We start from the raw sequence: 17,057 nt of genomic DNA, 5'->3' as shown, positions 1-17,057 counted from the left end.
TCTGCCAGGTACATGTCGTGGGGTAGCCATGCTGCAGACAGGCATTGCTTCTCAGGATGCTGTGCTGGTGTGTGGCTGTTGTTCACTGTGTGTGATTAATGCAAATTCCATTCAATGTGATATTGAACACTGCTGTGCCTCTTCTTCGCTAGGGACTGATTCTTACTACATCTAGTTGCTGATAATTGAGAAAACGAGATTTTGGTATTGCTCCTAAAGTGTATTAATCTCCTGTATTAATTAATCTGTATTAATCTGATGAGTTTTTGCTTCCATCCTCAGTAATCTACATCCAGGCATGATATTTTGGTTGGTTTCCCACATTCTGCAGTATCTTTCAGCAGAGATGAACACATCATGTTTGTTTTCCAGCTCTGGCCAAAAGGCTTTTTCTCCTCTGTTGAAAGCTCAATACTCTGCATAGACAAACAGTGAACTGAATTTCCCAAAGGACTTCAGATAATCTGGGATGTTTTTCTGAGTGCTGCTTTTGTGCATGCAGCAAGCAGATGTAGGAGGCAGTTATGTGTCTGCCATGTTCGTCTGTGGGAGAGTGTGTCACTCGGATGAGAGCTTGCATGTGTCTCTTCAGGGTTTGGGCTGTGAAAATTTTGCTGGAATATTTTTTCTTAAGTGTCTGCTAGTTAAATTCCAGCGCCTCTGTTTTTGGTATTGGATGGTGTTTTCCATGTGTGACGGCCTGACTTGTCCCCATTTGAAGATATCTGTGATGTGTGATTGGCAGGGCTGTTTGCAGTGATACAAACTCACTTTGATTTCTTAGTCACCATGAATGACTTAGCAGCGTAAGGAACCGTGGCTCCTGTCCTGCTTCTGGGCATTGAAGCCTGACCTTCCCTTCCAGCTGTCATGAGATATCTGCAGTGAAATTACTGCAGTCATGAAGGGCTGGGTGCTCTTCTTTCACTCCACCCAAGCAGAACCCAGCACTTGATCCAGAACCTTGATCCTGAAAGGGATCTGTGTGAGAGAAGCACTGAATGCAGTGGATCCATTTGCAGGCTTTTGGGAAATGCATCACTCTCTGAGCTCTCCCTTCAGCACCACAGGTGTGCTGTAAACAGAGGGTTTGTACAGTTCTTGGTACCATTAGGGAAGAAAAGGCTTCCCTTCAGTGCACATGTGGTGGGCTGTGGTACTTGCCTGGCACAACAGACACTCCATAGCCATGGACCTGTCACAGGATGTCCCCGTGTGAGTCAAAGCAATATGCAGAATTAAAGGGGAAGAACATACTGGCTTGCTCCTCTAGCATTTGCTACAGGTATTCCATGAAGGCACCTTTGGTGAAGCCTGACACAGGTAGTTGTAGCATGTCTGGAGTTAGGAACTCAATGCCTGAAATTGTTTAACTTCTCTGGAAACCAGACCATTGGCTCTCCCCTCTCTGCTTCCATAGTGGATCAAATAATTGCTTCCAAATGGACACAAGTTATTAAGCAGTGTGTATAATTAAAGTTTCACTCCTTGTGAATTTGAGCATTCATTTCCTTAAGGAAAATATGATGAAGTAATTATAACCCAAGCTAAACACAAATCAAACGCTGTTCTAAACGCAATTCTGCACGAGGATTCTAGTTTATGAATGACTCCAGGGTTCTGTGTGGCTTTGTGCCTGTTAAGGAAATGGGGCTGTGTTTTTAATTGTATTTATAACGAGTGAACAAAAGGTTGCATGACTCATGCATTCTGCCAAGACTGTTGCTCTCTGCGCTCACACACACGTGGTCTTGACAAAGCTGCTCGCTCCTAAAAGAGCATCAGTGGGACAGAAGAAAAGGGAAGAAATCTCATTAATAAATATGGCCTTGTCAACTGCTTCCTCTGAATTTTGTCTGTCAAAACTAAACTTTACCTGCTGTGTAGTACCTGCGATTTTGAGGGAGGCAAGTATTTCTTCAATGCTTAAGCTGCTGTCTTGACTCTCTTCCCATCATTACTGTGTAGCAGACACTTTCTAGTTTCAGCTTAATTTGGGGGAGATGCCCAAGATGTGCAGACTCTAAAAATGCTGGAAAAGATGGCTCTGGGTAGAGAGAGAGAGAGACATAAGCTAGTGCCCCTGGGAGAAAAGGCCTGATACCTAATCTCAGTTTAAAATTCACCTTGTGGATGGAAGCAGACTGCTGGAATTGAGCATCTGGTGGGACAGAAAGGTGTCAGCACCTCTGGGAGGTTTTGGTGCCTTCAGGAGGCTCATGACCTGAGTCCTGTTCTGCAGCAGGGAAGCACAGCTTGCAAACAGGCTGCTCAAGTTACTCTGCTTCCCAAAAGTGAAGGGGTAGATACTGGGCTCTGCCAGGAGGGGACCGAGTTGATCATCAGGCTGGGAAGGGCACAGCAGCCTCATGCAAAATTTCCTGGCTCAGTGAAGTGTAGGCAGGGCAGCTCTTTCATCTCGTGCCATCTTTCTCTACTATGGCTCTTTCTAGTAGCTTTATTTTTGTGAATTCACCTCATTTTTGTGATCCTTTTCTAAATCAAGAGGTTTTCTACAGCTCAGGCTCATTCATATTTCAGAACCTGGACTCAAGCAACATCCTCAGTTATTAATAGTGTGAGATAGATGACAGAATTAGGACATCAGGGTGCTCTGGTTCAACTCTCTTGTAATTAAGCAGAGAACCTCACCTGGCCTTCACAACTTGTGTTGGTCAGCTGGAGGACTTCCAGCCACGGGGACATAAATTAGCTCAACCTCTAATTCTCCTCGTGAATTAACAAGAAGAAAGCCCTGAGATGGTGCCGGCACACTAACCAGCCACTCATGTTTCTGCTTTGATGTTTTCCTGATACCCACATCTTGATAGCTGGCAATGTTCCAAGAGTTTGGAGCTGAGAACATGGGGAGCACTGCTGGTTGATGTTTCTATGTAGGACACTTCCCTCAGCTTTCTAGGGAGTAAATATTACAATGTAGTAGTTGAAATAAATCAATTAAATTAATTGCCTGTGCCAAATGTACATGTTCTCTGAGCCCATCAGCTAATTTTCCTTGACTTGGTACATACTTGGACTGCAGATCCCCTGGGGCTCCCACATGGGCTGATGTCAGAGGGGAGTTTAACTCTTGGTGAGGCTTAAAACCCAAAATGCAAGAAGTGGAAGGATTGAATCCCCCAGTTTCATGCAGTGAGAGTGTTGTGTGTGTGTATCTGTGGTTTATTGGACTCTAATATCATAGTAAGATTACATTTTGAAGTCATCACCCCTTGCCCAAGCACAAAAGCAGCAGATGAAGAAGGGCCTGGGCTGTGGGATGTCTGTCCCAGACCACTGGTGCAGCATCAGCAGTTCTGTGCTTGTCTTTCCCTGGAGACCTGGGCAGGGCAGTGTTCAGGTTTCATTGCTAGGTTGCTGCAGAAATATCAGAGCAGTGAATTTTCTGGGTGGCTATGGATATTTCATTTAATCAGACTCTACTGCAAAGCCTGGCAGATTGGGGGAAGAGAAGGGGGCAGTGTGTTCCATTTTCTTATAAAAATAAAAATGCAAAAGCATCCATCAGATGAAGCTATTTGGATTCTGCTGCTGCAAACAAAACAGAGACATGGAAAGAATTCTGAAGAGCTGGGTCTAGCTGCAAAGTGGTTCCCATGAAATACTCTGAAAGAACCAAACATTTTTGTTAGTGTTATGGTACTGCAGCTTTTTTATAGTGAAAAGTGAAACAATTTTTATGGTAGTCAAAAACTCCATTTGAAAGTCATTGACAGTGGAACATATGTGTTTACCTTTTTGGCTGTTGGCTTTCTCACTTTTGACAGGGAAGGAAAAAATATCCAAAGGATTTTCCTGGCTACGTGTTTGTTGCAGAACTTTTTCTTTAGACACTTTTAAATGAAAATTTTGGCCATTAAATTTTTCTATATAGATGAATTATCAAAAAGGTCAAAATTTAAAATAGCATCATGGGAACTATTTGGTTTTAACCTCAAAAGGAGGAGAAAAAATATGTTTAATATATGAAAATGGAGCTCTTGAAGAAAGAAAGAAAAATTCATGCTCTACCCATGCCCCAGACAAGCTACAAGAGATGATAACATCTGCTGGGGTGGAGACCTAACTACAGGCACAGTTGGATTTAAACCAAACTGCAGCTCAGACCAGCATGGAGGAAAAAATGCTGCTTTAAGTGTCTGAGGAGTTGGGGTTTGGGCTGGGTTGTGGGGGAACTAGGGAAGGCAGCCTCAGGCTGGTCTTGAAAATAACCCTGTGAAGGATTTTCGGTTGTCTTCTAATGGTGCTTGTGGTCTTTGATCATATTTACACTGGATGTCAGCAAAGCAAGCCTTCCACTGCTGTGTGGAACACCCTTTTGAAGGATTTTTGTCATCTCCTAACGGGGGAAGAGCAGGAGCCTCTGGTTCAGGGGGAGTTGGTTTGACATCCCCACCTCGAGCGTGGGTGGCAGCGCTGCCTCTTGGTGTGGGTGAGGACAGGCCACTCTGAGCTCTAGGATGAGAGAAAGCTTTTCTGTGCTAAAATATCCTCGTGGATCAGGAGCAGTGGGATGTATTGGGATTGTGCTGCAATGCAAATTTGGAGGTGTCTTATTGGCATCTCCAGAGGTTTCTCTGCATTCAGCTGGAGTCCGTAGCTGTAACAGCAAGCAAATAGTTGCTAATTTTACTGTTTTCCTGGCTCTCACAAGAAGAGTTGATTGAACTTTCCTAACGCTGTGAATATACCTAACAGATTAGAATTAACATGCTGAATTCTTTTTTCCATCCCATAATGATTCTGTGCTTAATTGGGAAAGAAAAGGTGTGATTTTGTTGGTGTCTGAAACTAGGACAAGGGGAACGAAGCGTACAGCCTGATTAGTGCCCCTGCTTATCCCCAGCCATTTTCTGTCATTCTGGTGGATTACTCAGGCTGTGATGATAGCCTGGCATGTTCTGGAGCACAGTACAAACTGCCTCTCTTTAGGTGCTCATAATTCACACTCCATTAGGATGTTGATGTAGGGAATGCTTGGCAGGATGTCAGGGCTTGCCAGGCATGATGAGATTGAGTTCATCTTGTTAAACTGCATTCTGAAGTGACAATCCAGCATTTATATATATATATATTTTTTTTTTTCCCTCAGCAGAAGCAGCCCCTTAGGAGAGCATCAGGGCTTGCTCTGAACAGATACCCCTGTGCTGCCCACCCTGGCAGCCAGCAGCTCAGTGTGTGCCAGGCTGTCACAGGTGTTGGGTATTCATGCAAGGCGGTGGGAAGGCTTCTCTTTCTCTCCTTTGAAGCTGAACAATGGAATTTTTATTCATCTCAGAACTGATTCATGGCACACAAGCCTTAGTATGTGTCACAGGGAGTCAGCATCTGACTAAACAGAAGAGTTTCTTTTTTTTTTAACAATTCAGGAGCAACAATGCGGTGACAAAGTTTCAAGTGGAGAAGTTAATGTGCTTTCTCAGAGTAGCTGAAAATAGGTAGGAGGTGAAATGGTCAGTGCTTTAGCAGTCTCATGGGCAGTGGAGCTGAGACTCCCACTGCTGCATTTTGCCCACAGACATCCCAAAGACCAGTTGCTGGACTTGGAGACGTTCCTCACCTCAGCAGGTGATATTATCCAGATGGGTGCTTGATGTTTTCCCTTCATTTTCAACCCCAAACTGCTTCTTCTTTTCTCAGGGACAGATCTTCATGGGGAAGAGAGCTAGAAAGAAACTCTCAGGGTCAAAGCCAAAGAGTGAAGTTAGTGGCTGCATAAAATGAAAGGGCTTGTGAGCCTGTGTTTGAGCCAAGGGTAGAGCAGGCAGATTCAGCATGAACTGAAAGGAGATAGCTCCAGGGAAATCTCCTCTGCAGGCAGTGGGGTCCTGTCCTGGCTCTGCTTTCTACCTGATCTGCAGCGTGCTCTGAAGGCTTCCTTGACTCTGCCAGATGGGTTTTTCTGTGGTCCCTTGCTGGAGCTGTCAGTCCTTCATGCTTCATCAGCGCAGGTTTGTATTTTGGAGCAAAGCAGGCAGTTCATGTGCTGAGGAACCCAGGTGTGAATCCAGGGAGCAGAGTCTGCCCAGGCTGATGCCCCGCAGCATGTTTGGATGGGAATTGTTCCATACTGCTGCACTTGGGTAAGAAAAGCAGTGGCGGTGCAGTCTGTTTGCTCAAGCTTGGACTAACTTTCTTGGAAAATACAAATTGTTGTATTTTCCAGAACTTTGCAATAGGAACAAATGAAAGTAAGCATCCAAGTGATTTTTCTTCCTGATTTTCCCCCGGCACCTCAAGCTGAAGTTTGGGAAGGGATAGTAGCTACTCACGCTGTTTTGCCATACCCTGGGTGTCTTGGGTGGCCCGTGTTGGTGCTGTGTGTCCGTGTGCTTTGGGTGCCTCTGTGCTTGGAAGTGGTTGGGTAATTTAGGAGCCAGGCTGAGTTGAAAGCCAGTCAATGCCTAATCTCAGGGCTAAATCAATACCAATTAATTCTAAAGTACAGGAGGGTCTGTAGCACATGCATCATGCTGGGTTCTTTTTGTGATGGTAGCAAGCTTCGATGGAGGAGAAAATTGAAAACAAAGTGGAAAACAGAAAGATTGTAACAAGTACCTGGGTGGAGGAAAAGGAAGTGACAAGAGAGTAGACATTTTAGGGATAACAGTGAGAGACACTTCTGTCTTTCAGAAGTGCCATCAATAAACATCAATTGTAGAGTAATTCTGTATAGGAGTAATAATTATATAATCATGACCTTGTGATGATTATTGCAGGACTCACATAGATTTTTCAAGACTTGCTGGTCTCTGAGCATGAAGAGCCCTGTCAGCAGCAGAGAGGAAGAGCTTCAAAGAGTTGTGTGTGGGAGTGATGTAGAAGAGGACATGAGAAGTGGTTACTCTTTCCTTGGGGGAGAGAAGGGAGCAGCACCGCTCTTATCTTTCCCACCCCATAATTTCAGGCAAATCCAGTTCTTGGTGGCAGCTCTTCCACAGGAGTGGCACCATCCTCGAGAAGAGGATGCCTCTTGGTTGGCAGCTGAAAGTTTAGTTAAAGGAGCTCTCCAGAGGGTGCTCTGCTCTGCACAGGGCACCTCACGGTCACCTTGCTCCTCCTCATTTGTTACTGGGCTGCCTGGAAGGAACTTCTGGTTGGCTGGTCTGAAATCTCTCAAAGATGAGGGGAAACATGATAATGAGATCTAATTAATAATGAATAAAATGATGGGATATAATTAATATCAATCAAGAAGAATGTAGGGAAAATGGGTCTTGTGAGAAATTTTTTTTCTGCCAAGTTTTAGAAGACATAGCTACTGGGTAAATGCGTTAACTATGTTAGGGTTTTGTCCTAGAACAACATGGCTCTAGAAATGTGATTGTGATAAATGGATTAAAACCTTGCTTCACATATCAAAAAGCAGTTGTCAAGGAAAAGCCTCAAAGGTAGGGGGCTCTCTTGAAGGCCTGGTGATGCTCAGTGTTTTCGTTTGATTTGGAGCAAGCATGAGTTTAAACCTCACTGAATTCACAGTGGGTGTGGACATTAGAAAGAGAATAAATTGTATTGAGGGTGGGAGAGTTCTATAAAGCTGTCTGGAGTTTTGCTTGCTTTCTCTTCAAATAAAATTGGTTTTCTTACAAATCTATTATAATGTTCTGCAAGGTTGTACCAGTAGGACAGGAAGGGACTGCACAGCCTCCAGGTGAGGTGTGATGTGACCTGGAGCTTACTGTGGTCTTGGGAGGTGCCAGCAGAAGTAGAGAAGATCAGAGTACAAGCTGACTTTTACCTCTGTATGCGTTTCTGCACTAAAATGAAGACTTCAGTTCTGTTCTCAAAAGGGTGTTTAAAACCTGGGGAGGTTGTTATAAAGATTCAAGGCCAGGAGAAAAAAAAATGCCAAAGCATGAGAGACATAGAGTTCTCAGTCTGTTTAACTTGTCAAAATAAGATTGAGAGATAACTCATCTGCACTGCAGAAAAGTCTGTATAGTGAGAACACAAAGCAGCTCTTGGGGTGGAGAAGGACACTAAAAAAACCTGATGTGTGAAAGCTGAAACCAGGCAAGCTTAAGCCACATCTCTAAATGTCAGGTGGTAAAATAAACTGTGCAGGCAAACAGCAGATTCTTAATCTCTCGATATTCTTCAAACACAGAGTGGATAGTGCTTTAGAAGATATTCTTTAGCCAAACATAAATTGTTTGGCTGAACAGAGCAAAATCCAAGCACCTGTCAACACTGAGAACTTGGCAGAGTGACTCCTGGGCCTTTCTGGTTGTTGGCATCAGTGAGGTGCTGTGTATCTTCATCCTGAATATTTGACCAAAAATTTTCTTCTTCTCAAGGTCATCCTGAACTAAAATCCTTTCTTAGTGAGGTGTTGCACTGCAGGCTTGACTGACTGCTTAACCTCTGTTGTTTGCTGCTTAATTGGAAGAAGTGCAGGGACTAAATCTGGTGACACTGCAGAAAATGTCGATACTGCTCTTACTTGTTTCAGATACCACTGACAAATTAAGACAAATGGTTTTGCCAGGCAACACCCACATCGATGCATATCATTTACCTTCTGTTTGGCAAAGGTGTTGAAACACAAAGATTTCAGGAAGGGCAGGAGGCACAGCCTGTGCCATGCTCCACACGGACCAGAGAAGGTTGATGGTAGCTGGCTGTTGCTTGTGAGATATTTTTGGCTCACACATGAAAAGTGCAGTGTCATCCGTATTTATTTCCTTTCCAGATGTGCTATCCCTGATCTGTCCTCCTCTCCCAGCTGATGGGGATGGATAGTTTAGGAACCTGTACCTCCTTTCTGATGGCATCTCTGGTGCATGTGGTGATCTTTACCCGGTTTCAGTCATGCCTCTGGCTGCTGTGGTTTGGGAGCTTGCCTTTTTGACAAAACAAATTATTCCCCTTCAGTTCAAAGGAAACATCCAGCAAAAAGAGACTGTAGGGGGAGAAAGGTTTCTCCAACCTTTCTTCAGAATAATGAGAGATCATTTGTAAGATGCAGGAGTTGCTGTGCATCTCTGTCTGGAAGAAGAGGGAGGAACAAAGGACTTTGTCCTTTATTCCCATTGTCTTGTTTTACAGATTCTTTATTAAACTTCTGCCATTTTTTCCTTTCCTTTTTTGTCTTTGTAATTTTTCCTTTTTAATTTTTTTAAATCTGCTAAAGCAATCAGTGCTACTAGAAAATGACCCACCCAGCAGTAGAGAGCTGTGCATGTGGAGCTCTACAGGTGAACTTGCCCTGTGCCAGCTAAATCTCTGGTAGAGTGCCCTGGTGCTCCCACAGCACTGCCTTTCCTTGCCTTTGGGCCCTTCTGCTTTATTTCCCTGGCTTTCAATCAGGAGATGGTTGATAGAATAGAGCAAGCACCTTGTGTTGCTCCAAGCCCTTGCTCTGTCCCAAACCTCTCGTTTGTTGCCAGCTGTGGATGAATAATCTTTTAATTTTGGGTGTCTCTAGGCACATCTCATTAGACTGGGGAAAGAAGAGATTTTTTTAAGCAGGTATTGCATGGCTGGGCAATGGGGCATTTTTAATTTGCTTCCTGCATTTATGTAATTTGGTGCTTTGACTCTGGCTGCCAGCAGAGCTCTTGTGAGGAGTAACCTCAAAGGGCAGGAGGATGAGTGCTCTGAGTGCACCTATGAAGGGAGGATGGGCACTGGTGCATGTGGGTGACTCAGAGATTGTTTGTGGAGGTGGATGCAAGACAAATGAAATGGACCATCAGGTCTGCCCGCATGGCTGTGGGATGTGCCCTCAGAGGAACCTGCAAACCCCATCAGAGGCTCCAGTGAGCTGCACAAGGCTAAGGAAGGTGCATGAAAGGGAGCTGCTCTGCACTGGCTGGGAGAACAAGCATGGCCATTGCACAAAGCTTCGCTTCTGTTGATGCCCATATTGATATTCCTGCCTGAAGGTTTGGGTTTTGAAAGCACACGAGAAATATGTTTTACATTTTTGTGACTTCCTGATTTATACAATATGCTTCATGCATTGCTCTAGGCACACAAACAGTACAAATTGTAGTTAATGTTAACCCAGAATGTGCAAATTCGATCCCCTTAGCTCACAGGGACATGTGTACACAGGCTGCACCATATGTGGGGACAGCAGCTGGTACAGAGCCCTGGGGCCAGCACGTTTACCCAGCTGGAAACCTCATGATAGTAGAGGAAAAGGTACTTTACAGCTGTATTGATAGGAGAATTTTTGTCTTTGCATTTCCATGTAGATATAATGGAGAAGTGAGATAGAAAGCGTTTCTGATATCTTACAGAATTTTTTTTCCACAGTCCCTCTTCCCACCAAGATCTGAAGAAAAGTATTTTAGGTCAAGCAGCCTGCTACAAATAACAGTGTATTTTAGGCAGGTTATTACAGATACCCTCTTATTTCTGAAGTAGTTCAGAAAGTGATTCACCAGAAGTTCCACCTGAATATGAAGAAGAACTTCCTCACTGTGTGGGTGCACTAGGACAGGTTGCCCAGAAAGTTGTGGAGTCTCCCTCACTGGAGATATTCAAGAAGCATCTTGATGCAATCCTGTGCAGTGTGCTCTAGGATGACCCTGTTCCAGCAGGGAGGGTGCATCAGATGACCCACTGTGGTCCTTTCCAACCTTACCCATCCTGTGATTCTTTGAAAGATTTGCTTTCTTTGATATTTGGCAATCCTGAGTTCTTCAGACTCAATAGCTGGGTCATTTCTCTTCTGGAGGTGGTGCTCAAAAAAGTTGGAAGGTTTCTGAGAGCACTGTGGGTTGGAGCTTTGCTGCCTGAATCCAGGGTAATGACTGGGCATCTTTAGAGGATTTAGATAATTTTGCTTTGTTCAGAAAACTTGTAGCAGATGTGTTTCAGGATGAGTGCTCTATGTGGGATGAAATCTGGAGCTTCCTAACACCAGCTACAGCAATTAATAGTAATGGTATTCATTACATATTCATTACATAACATGGTTTGTTCTGAGAAACAGACTGCTTGAGATGGAGGATGAAAATAGCAGCTGTTAATTTCAGAGGGCTGAGCCTCTGAAGACTGCACCCAGGAGGAACCAGAACCTACTTAATTCCCTCTGTGCTGTGGCTGAGGGCGTCTGTCAAGGGGAATAGTCCTCTCCAGGGTTTTCCACTGCTGGTGCCTTTCTGCTGCCACCAGGGAACGTTTTGGTTGTGCCCAACTATTCCCCTGTGGCAGGTCTGGGAGGGCTCCTGCTTTGGCAGCACCTCAGGTGCTACCTGGCCTTTTCCTCCCCTCTGCTCACTCAGTGCCCACCAGCACCTGCCACTCCTGGTGCTGTTCCACACAACCTGAGGGAGCAACATGGCATTTGGGAAAGGCTTGGAGGCATCAGCTGTGCCCGTGGTTGCTGCTGCTGTGTTCCCTGGCTGGGTAGCTCTGGGTGTAGCCAGCTGCTGTGGCTGCCCTCTCATGGGATAATTAATTGGTTGGAGCAGGTAGGGAGGGTGTGCCTGCTGTGGGTATCTGCCAGGCACGGTGGAGCAGTGACTGTGTTCCAGAGGTGACTTGGGAGCTGCTGATGGAGCAGGGCTGGATAAGGGAAATGTGTATGACAGATGCCAGGCTTGTCTTCCAGAAGACCTCCTCTGCTTCTGCTTGGCTCTGTCAGTGCAGAAGGCTCAGGGAATAGAGGCTGACTGCCTTTCTCCCCCTGTGTTCCTAGATGGTGACGGTCGGAGACTGAAAGGAGCCATCCAGAGGAGCACAGAGACTGGCCTGGCTGTGGAAATGCCCAGCAGGACCGTGCGCCAAGCCAGCCACGAGTCCATCGAGGACAGCATGAACAGCTACGGATCAGAGGGAAAGTAAGTCACTGGGTAATCACTCAGGGATGCACTGTCCCTGTACCTATTAATTTTCCTCTGGCATGATGGACGATGTGTTTTTCTGAGTTGCCTGTGCTGCAGGTGTACTGCCCATCCAATTAGAGCAGATCTCTCTGTCTGCATACCTGGCACATATTCCACTGTTTATATACTTATTTTAGTGTCCTATTACTCTGAGCTGAAGCAGATACCCATTACTTTTAACCACTTTGCCTTTGGATGAGTAATTCAGGGTCAATAGCAGAGGCTCATTACTGCTCATAAATTATAAGCCAGGAGTTTTTAATGTTGCACAATAGTTATCCATTTCCCCTGTTTCAGAACAGCCCTTTGGTTTGGGGCAGGCAGAAGTTTCAAGGTGCTGAAAAGGGTGAAAGCAATAAAATACATGATAGCGTAGCAAAACAAAATATGTATTTTGGAGCCTGTGTGTACCTTGTAAAAAACTTAATTTTGTTTCATCTGAGTTACAGTGTCCTAAAAATGTGTTTTAGAGATTTTTGACTCCAAGAGAAGTTATAACACACTTGCATTTAAACTTTATACCAGAGCGCAAAGCAGAGGATATTTAGGCCAGAACTTTGGGACCTGACTTGTCTTTAATTCTGGTTTTTGTATTTCCATTACTTGAAGCCATATATGGAAATTTAATTATTTTACTAAGATGACTGTTCTTGGGAATCTTTGGAAGCAAAAAACCCAAGAAGAAGGCAGTACATACCATGCAATTTTGTGCTTTCTAGGTGTGTGACTAAAATGTTTCCATACCTAAAAGGTGTCATGTTCAAGCCAAGGACTACACTTGGCATCACTCTGTATGCTCTCTCGAGTCCTGTGTGATATTCCAAGTACACTGTACAGCTGAAATGCTGATAGTCCAAAGGCACTCTCAATTAATGTGATTCTGGTGTTAAATAAGTAACAAGCTGTAAATTAAGGGAGACTTTCTTTAGCTTTAGAAGTAGGCTAATCCTGGAAAGGCATCATAGATCTGTGCTGAAGGTTCAAAATAGTAATGAGGCACAGACTGCGATAGCAATCTTGTCACTCCAAAGCTGTGATGTACCTTATCTCTTCTGTGAGCTGCTGTCTCCAGGGAAATATTCCTGCTACACCAGCACAGTCCTGTGGCTTGGAGTTCTGCCTCCACTACGAGATGCAGAGGATTAGTGATTAAGTTCATTCCCTGGGCAATGAGGAGCATGAAACTGCGTTCATGCAGAGCAAAATTCTTTCTGTTTCATATTTACATAGCTTCTCCTCCTGGGAAGGGGTGTAGTTCCCTGGATGGTCTGTGTCCTCCCACTGCTTACCTCAGCTGCTTTGTTGGGCTTTCGTGGAGGGGGAGAATTTCTGCCAACAAAATCCTGCACCTCTACAAGTGCTGTCTCACCCTGAAGGCAGGTGACAGGTAGCTATCAGCTGGACAGAAAAAGGAAAAGCTGTCTTGCAATGCAATTGTCTTTATTAGAACAAGCCTAACGTTTGGTATTCCAGCCTTGAACGCTGCCAGACCATCCTTGCCAGCGCCTCGGCCAGGGATGGGGTGCTTTCTTCTCTTCTCTGAAAAGTGTGATTAAGTGGTTCCTGGATGCTTTGTTCCTGGGTGGGATAATTAATCTCTTCTGGGAGCCCGGTGGGAATTGCAGCTATCTGTCTGAGCCACAAGTGATAAGCAAACAGGACTGAGAGTACAAAGAGCTAAGAGGGCTCAATTCTCTTGAAACATGGTGGGAGGGGAGCTTCTCTGCTTTCTTTTCCTGCAGCAAAGAATGGAATTGTTTGGGGAATAGCTTTGAGGAACAGAAATGTGTTCTCCTAAATCAGATTTCTCTTGACCTCTCTCGTTTGCTGTAGCTGTCTTCCCAGGGAGCAGAATGAAGATTCATATGTCTCTGTTAGCTGTGGCAAGTTGATTTTCTTTCTAATAAAAGCTGGGCTTGTGTCTGGTGCAGATTCTCCCAGGTCAGAGAGTTTTCAGCAGTGACTGTCAAACCCCTGGTTTTCAGCAAGGCAATGCTGTTCTAGTTCTTTCCACCCGTGCATTCCTTTGGGGTGTCCACGCCTGGAAAAAGATGGATTCACAACCTCTCAACTCCCATGTGTTCTTATAATCCTTATCAATTTAAGGACTAAGAGGACAACTTCCATAGGTAGCGTGCTGAAGTGATCAAATATTTGGTGAAATTTTGCTGCAGCAGGCCTAAATACCTGCCCTCAGCCATACAAACTGCTTATAGAAAGTGTTGCTCACTGACTGCTTTTTCATGGTTGTTGCAGGGAGCTGCTCAGTGCAAGGTATCACAGTTAAAGAATATTTTGAACTGAAGCAGCATGATCAATGCTGCTTTCACGTGAGCACCAGAGTGCATAAAATCCAGATTTTTTTTCATGGAGAGGCTTATTATGTAGGGGTATACCTCTGAGGTATGTTAGGCCTTCTTTAGAATGCTCCCTTTACCTGAAGATGAAGTATACTGGAGACTGCCTGGGCTAGATGCTGCATCTCCTGGAATTAAAGCTCATACAGCATGCCAGGAAAAGCTGACACTGTCACCACACTGCTTCATGTAAATTTTTGCCAGACAAGAAGTCTTCCAACTTTCTTATCCAGATTTTCTATTGCACCGTGGTTGTGCACTAGTGTAGGAAATTAATGTAATAAAACTCAATGTGAGACTTTCTAGAAGGAGAGTGGATATTTACACTGAACAAAGCTGTTTTCAGTTGTTCCCATGTCCAGGTTTCATTCCCTCACGCTCTCACCACCCCATGTGGGCACCAAGCCTCATCAGTCCAGGTGCTGGAGCCAGGCTGGGTTGTGTGCTGCAGGGAGGACATGGGGCACCATCTGTCAGGCCCTCGCTGTGTCTGCTGCGTTGTTCTTCACAACAGTCTGCCTCTTAGACTGTGTTTTTCTTACACTTTCTAGGACTTACCTGCTATTTTGGAGTGATCTTTCACCTCAGGATCTTACTCTTTTTCATCTCTGTAGATCTCAAGCAGCACTGCCACCTTTTTGTTCCCTTTTTTGGGAGATCTTTATGGCTACAGTCTGCCATCAAACAGGGTGTGAAGTGCTGTGTTCTCTAACCTTGTTGTCTGTTCTTCTCCTGTCACTTGAGAACAGATCTGATGCAGCCAGGTTGGTTGTGCTTTCACATACACAGATGTTTTCATTCATAATTCATCCGGAACAATCTCAGCACTGGTTACAAATCCTACAGCAGTGAATATTTTCTTCTATGCGTATTCTTAAAGATTCACTTGAGAAAACAGTTGCCCACTGTAGTAAGTGCCTGTGGGGTAGTCTCAGGACACCAGGATTGCTGCAAGGATACAATTCCGAATATAGGAATAACTCACAAACAGCCCTGTGAGATTCAGCAGAATCTCAGCTCCATCCTGGCTCTTGCACCATCTACATCTTGTTTTGGCTGGGTTTTGCTGCAGCTGCACGAGACCATGTACAGCATTCAAAAAGCAGTAGATTCTGGACTTGCATGTAACTTGTTCCTGCCAAGCACTTTTCTTCCTGAAAATGGAGCAGAAAGATAAAAATGGACCTGGAACAAAAGCCTGCTAGCTGCCATAGTGCCTAGTGAGTGGTACTCATAGAGTTTTTGTTCTTGCTGGCTACTGCTGAGATGATTAAGTTCTGGAGAGATCAGGTGATTTTTACCTTAGAAAAGCACAGCAGGTGGCGACTAACAAAGACTTGGAGGATTGTTCTCGTATTATCTGAGATGAGTGTGCAGGTCCAACAAGGAAGATCTTGTTTGCCATCTCACCTCTCTTCTCCTTGGTGAGGGCAGTGCTGCCTGAGCTCTGCCCTGTTGCAGGACACAGCCTGGCACAAGTGCCACCTGCAAGGGCATCTGGCACCTTTTGGCTTCCTTCTGGCTCTGGTACCAGCTCTCCTGCTGGGCTGGTGTGAGCCAGCACTGGGACTTAGGCTGGGGGAGCTGCCTGCCCTTCTCTGCTTCACTGCAGAACAATAATTAACAGGAAGCAGGAGAAAATGCTGGCCTGGGTTGTGACCACATGGCCACATGAAAATTCCCTTCCCTTCACCAGAAATTATCCATCAACTTTCAAGAATGACCAAAAGACTTGATTCCTGAATGCCTCATTCAGGAGATTCACGTTGCAGCTATTCCCTGAATGTTTGACTTCCAAAGCCAGGAGACTTCTAGACTCTTTTATAACAGATTATCTTCAGGACTCTTTTTATCCAAGTCCTTAAAAAAAATGTAATGAAACATGTTAATATCAGTTCAGGCTGTAAGAAATCGGCATCTTTTGAGATAGAAACTAGGAAAGGCATGGAGATTATTTCTGCAATATATCAAGAAATTTCTTAGCTTGTTCAGCAACAGCATATCCTTTTGTGCAGGCAAAGCTTGACCAGCACAGCATGGAAAGGATGTGACCTTGAGAGCTGCAGTTACAGCAGGAAATACAGTGAATCCCACCTTCAGCAACCTCTTGGGAACAGACAGAATTGCTCACTGAAGACAGGTAGCTGTCTTTTATTCAGTGCATCTGAGATGACTAGTGATTGCTAAAAATGGAGCTAGCCTGGCAAGGTGGGGAAGGGAGTGGGGGAGATCTTTGTACAGAATTCAGTGCCTAGTTTTTATAGCTCTGTTTCAGTGGCAGAATTCATAGAGCAGAAGGAGCGGGATACGCGAGCGGAGTACAATGTGTTACAGCACATAAGACAGCACGTCACAGTGCTAAAAATGCTGCAGAAAGTGGAGTGGCCCAGAGAGAAACAGGGCTTGTTGAGAGGCAGATTGGAGATCCTGCCTGGCAGAGGAGAGGTGTGCAGTTGGTGGGGTTAGGGTGGGTTTGGGTCCTGCAGGGATAGATTCTCATGGAAAACCTTCCCAGCCAAAGTGAAGGCTCCTGCAGCGTTCACATCGACTTTGACAGGTTAAGGGGCTGTGTGCCCAGTCCCTGGACAGGGTGGCTAGATGCATATTCCTTGTGCACACCATAAATATTTGAAAGATGGGGTAATGGCCATTGGCAAGTTCTGCTTTCCTCCTTAGCTGATAGATTCTGCTTGGCTCCTGCCCGGGAGATGCGATTTAAAAGACGTTAACATGCAATATGGATGAGTGTGATTGTTACACAGAGCATTACTGCTCCCTGAAATTGGAGTTCTGATGGGGTTTTTTTAATGCTCAAATAAAATAAGTGTCAAATATGTTA

General features: G+C 44.8%; 1 protein-coding gene across 1 annotated transcript in view; it reads left to right on the top strand.

The window, feature by feature from the left end:
* RIMS4 (regulating synaptic membrane exocytosis 4) overlaps positions 1-17,057 on the top strand; it is a 55,297-nt gene that overhangs the window by 19,313 nt on the left and 18,927 nt on the right. The window contains exon 2 of the mRNA XM_039728183.1: positions 11,675-11,816. Within this exon, the coding sequence (XP_039584117.1) occupies positions 11,675-11,816 (142 nt within the window). The remainder of the gene's footprint in view (positions 1-11,674; positions 11,817-17,057) is intronic.

The sequence above is a fragment of the Passer montanus genome, unplaced genomic scaffold (assembly GCF_014805655.1).
Source record: "Passer montanus isolate IOZ18808 unplaced genomic scaffold, ASM1480565v1 scaffold64, whole genome shotgun sequence".
In the NCBI taxonomy this organism is placed as follows: Eukaryota; Metazoa; Chordata; class Aves; order Passeriformes; family Passeridae; genus Passer; species Passer montanus.
Note: the sequence above shows the minus strand (reverse complement) of the source record. Positions and strands in the feature narration are given on the sequence as shown.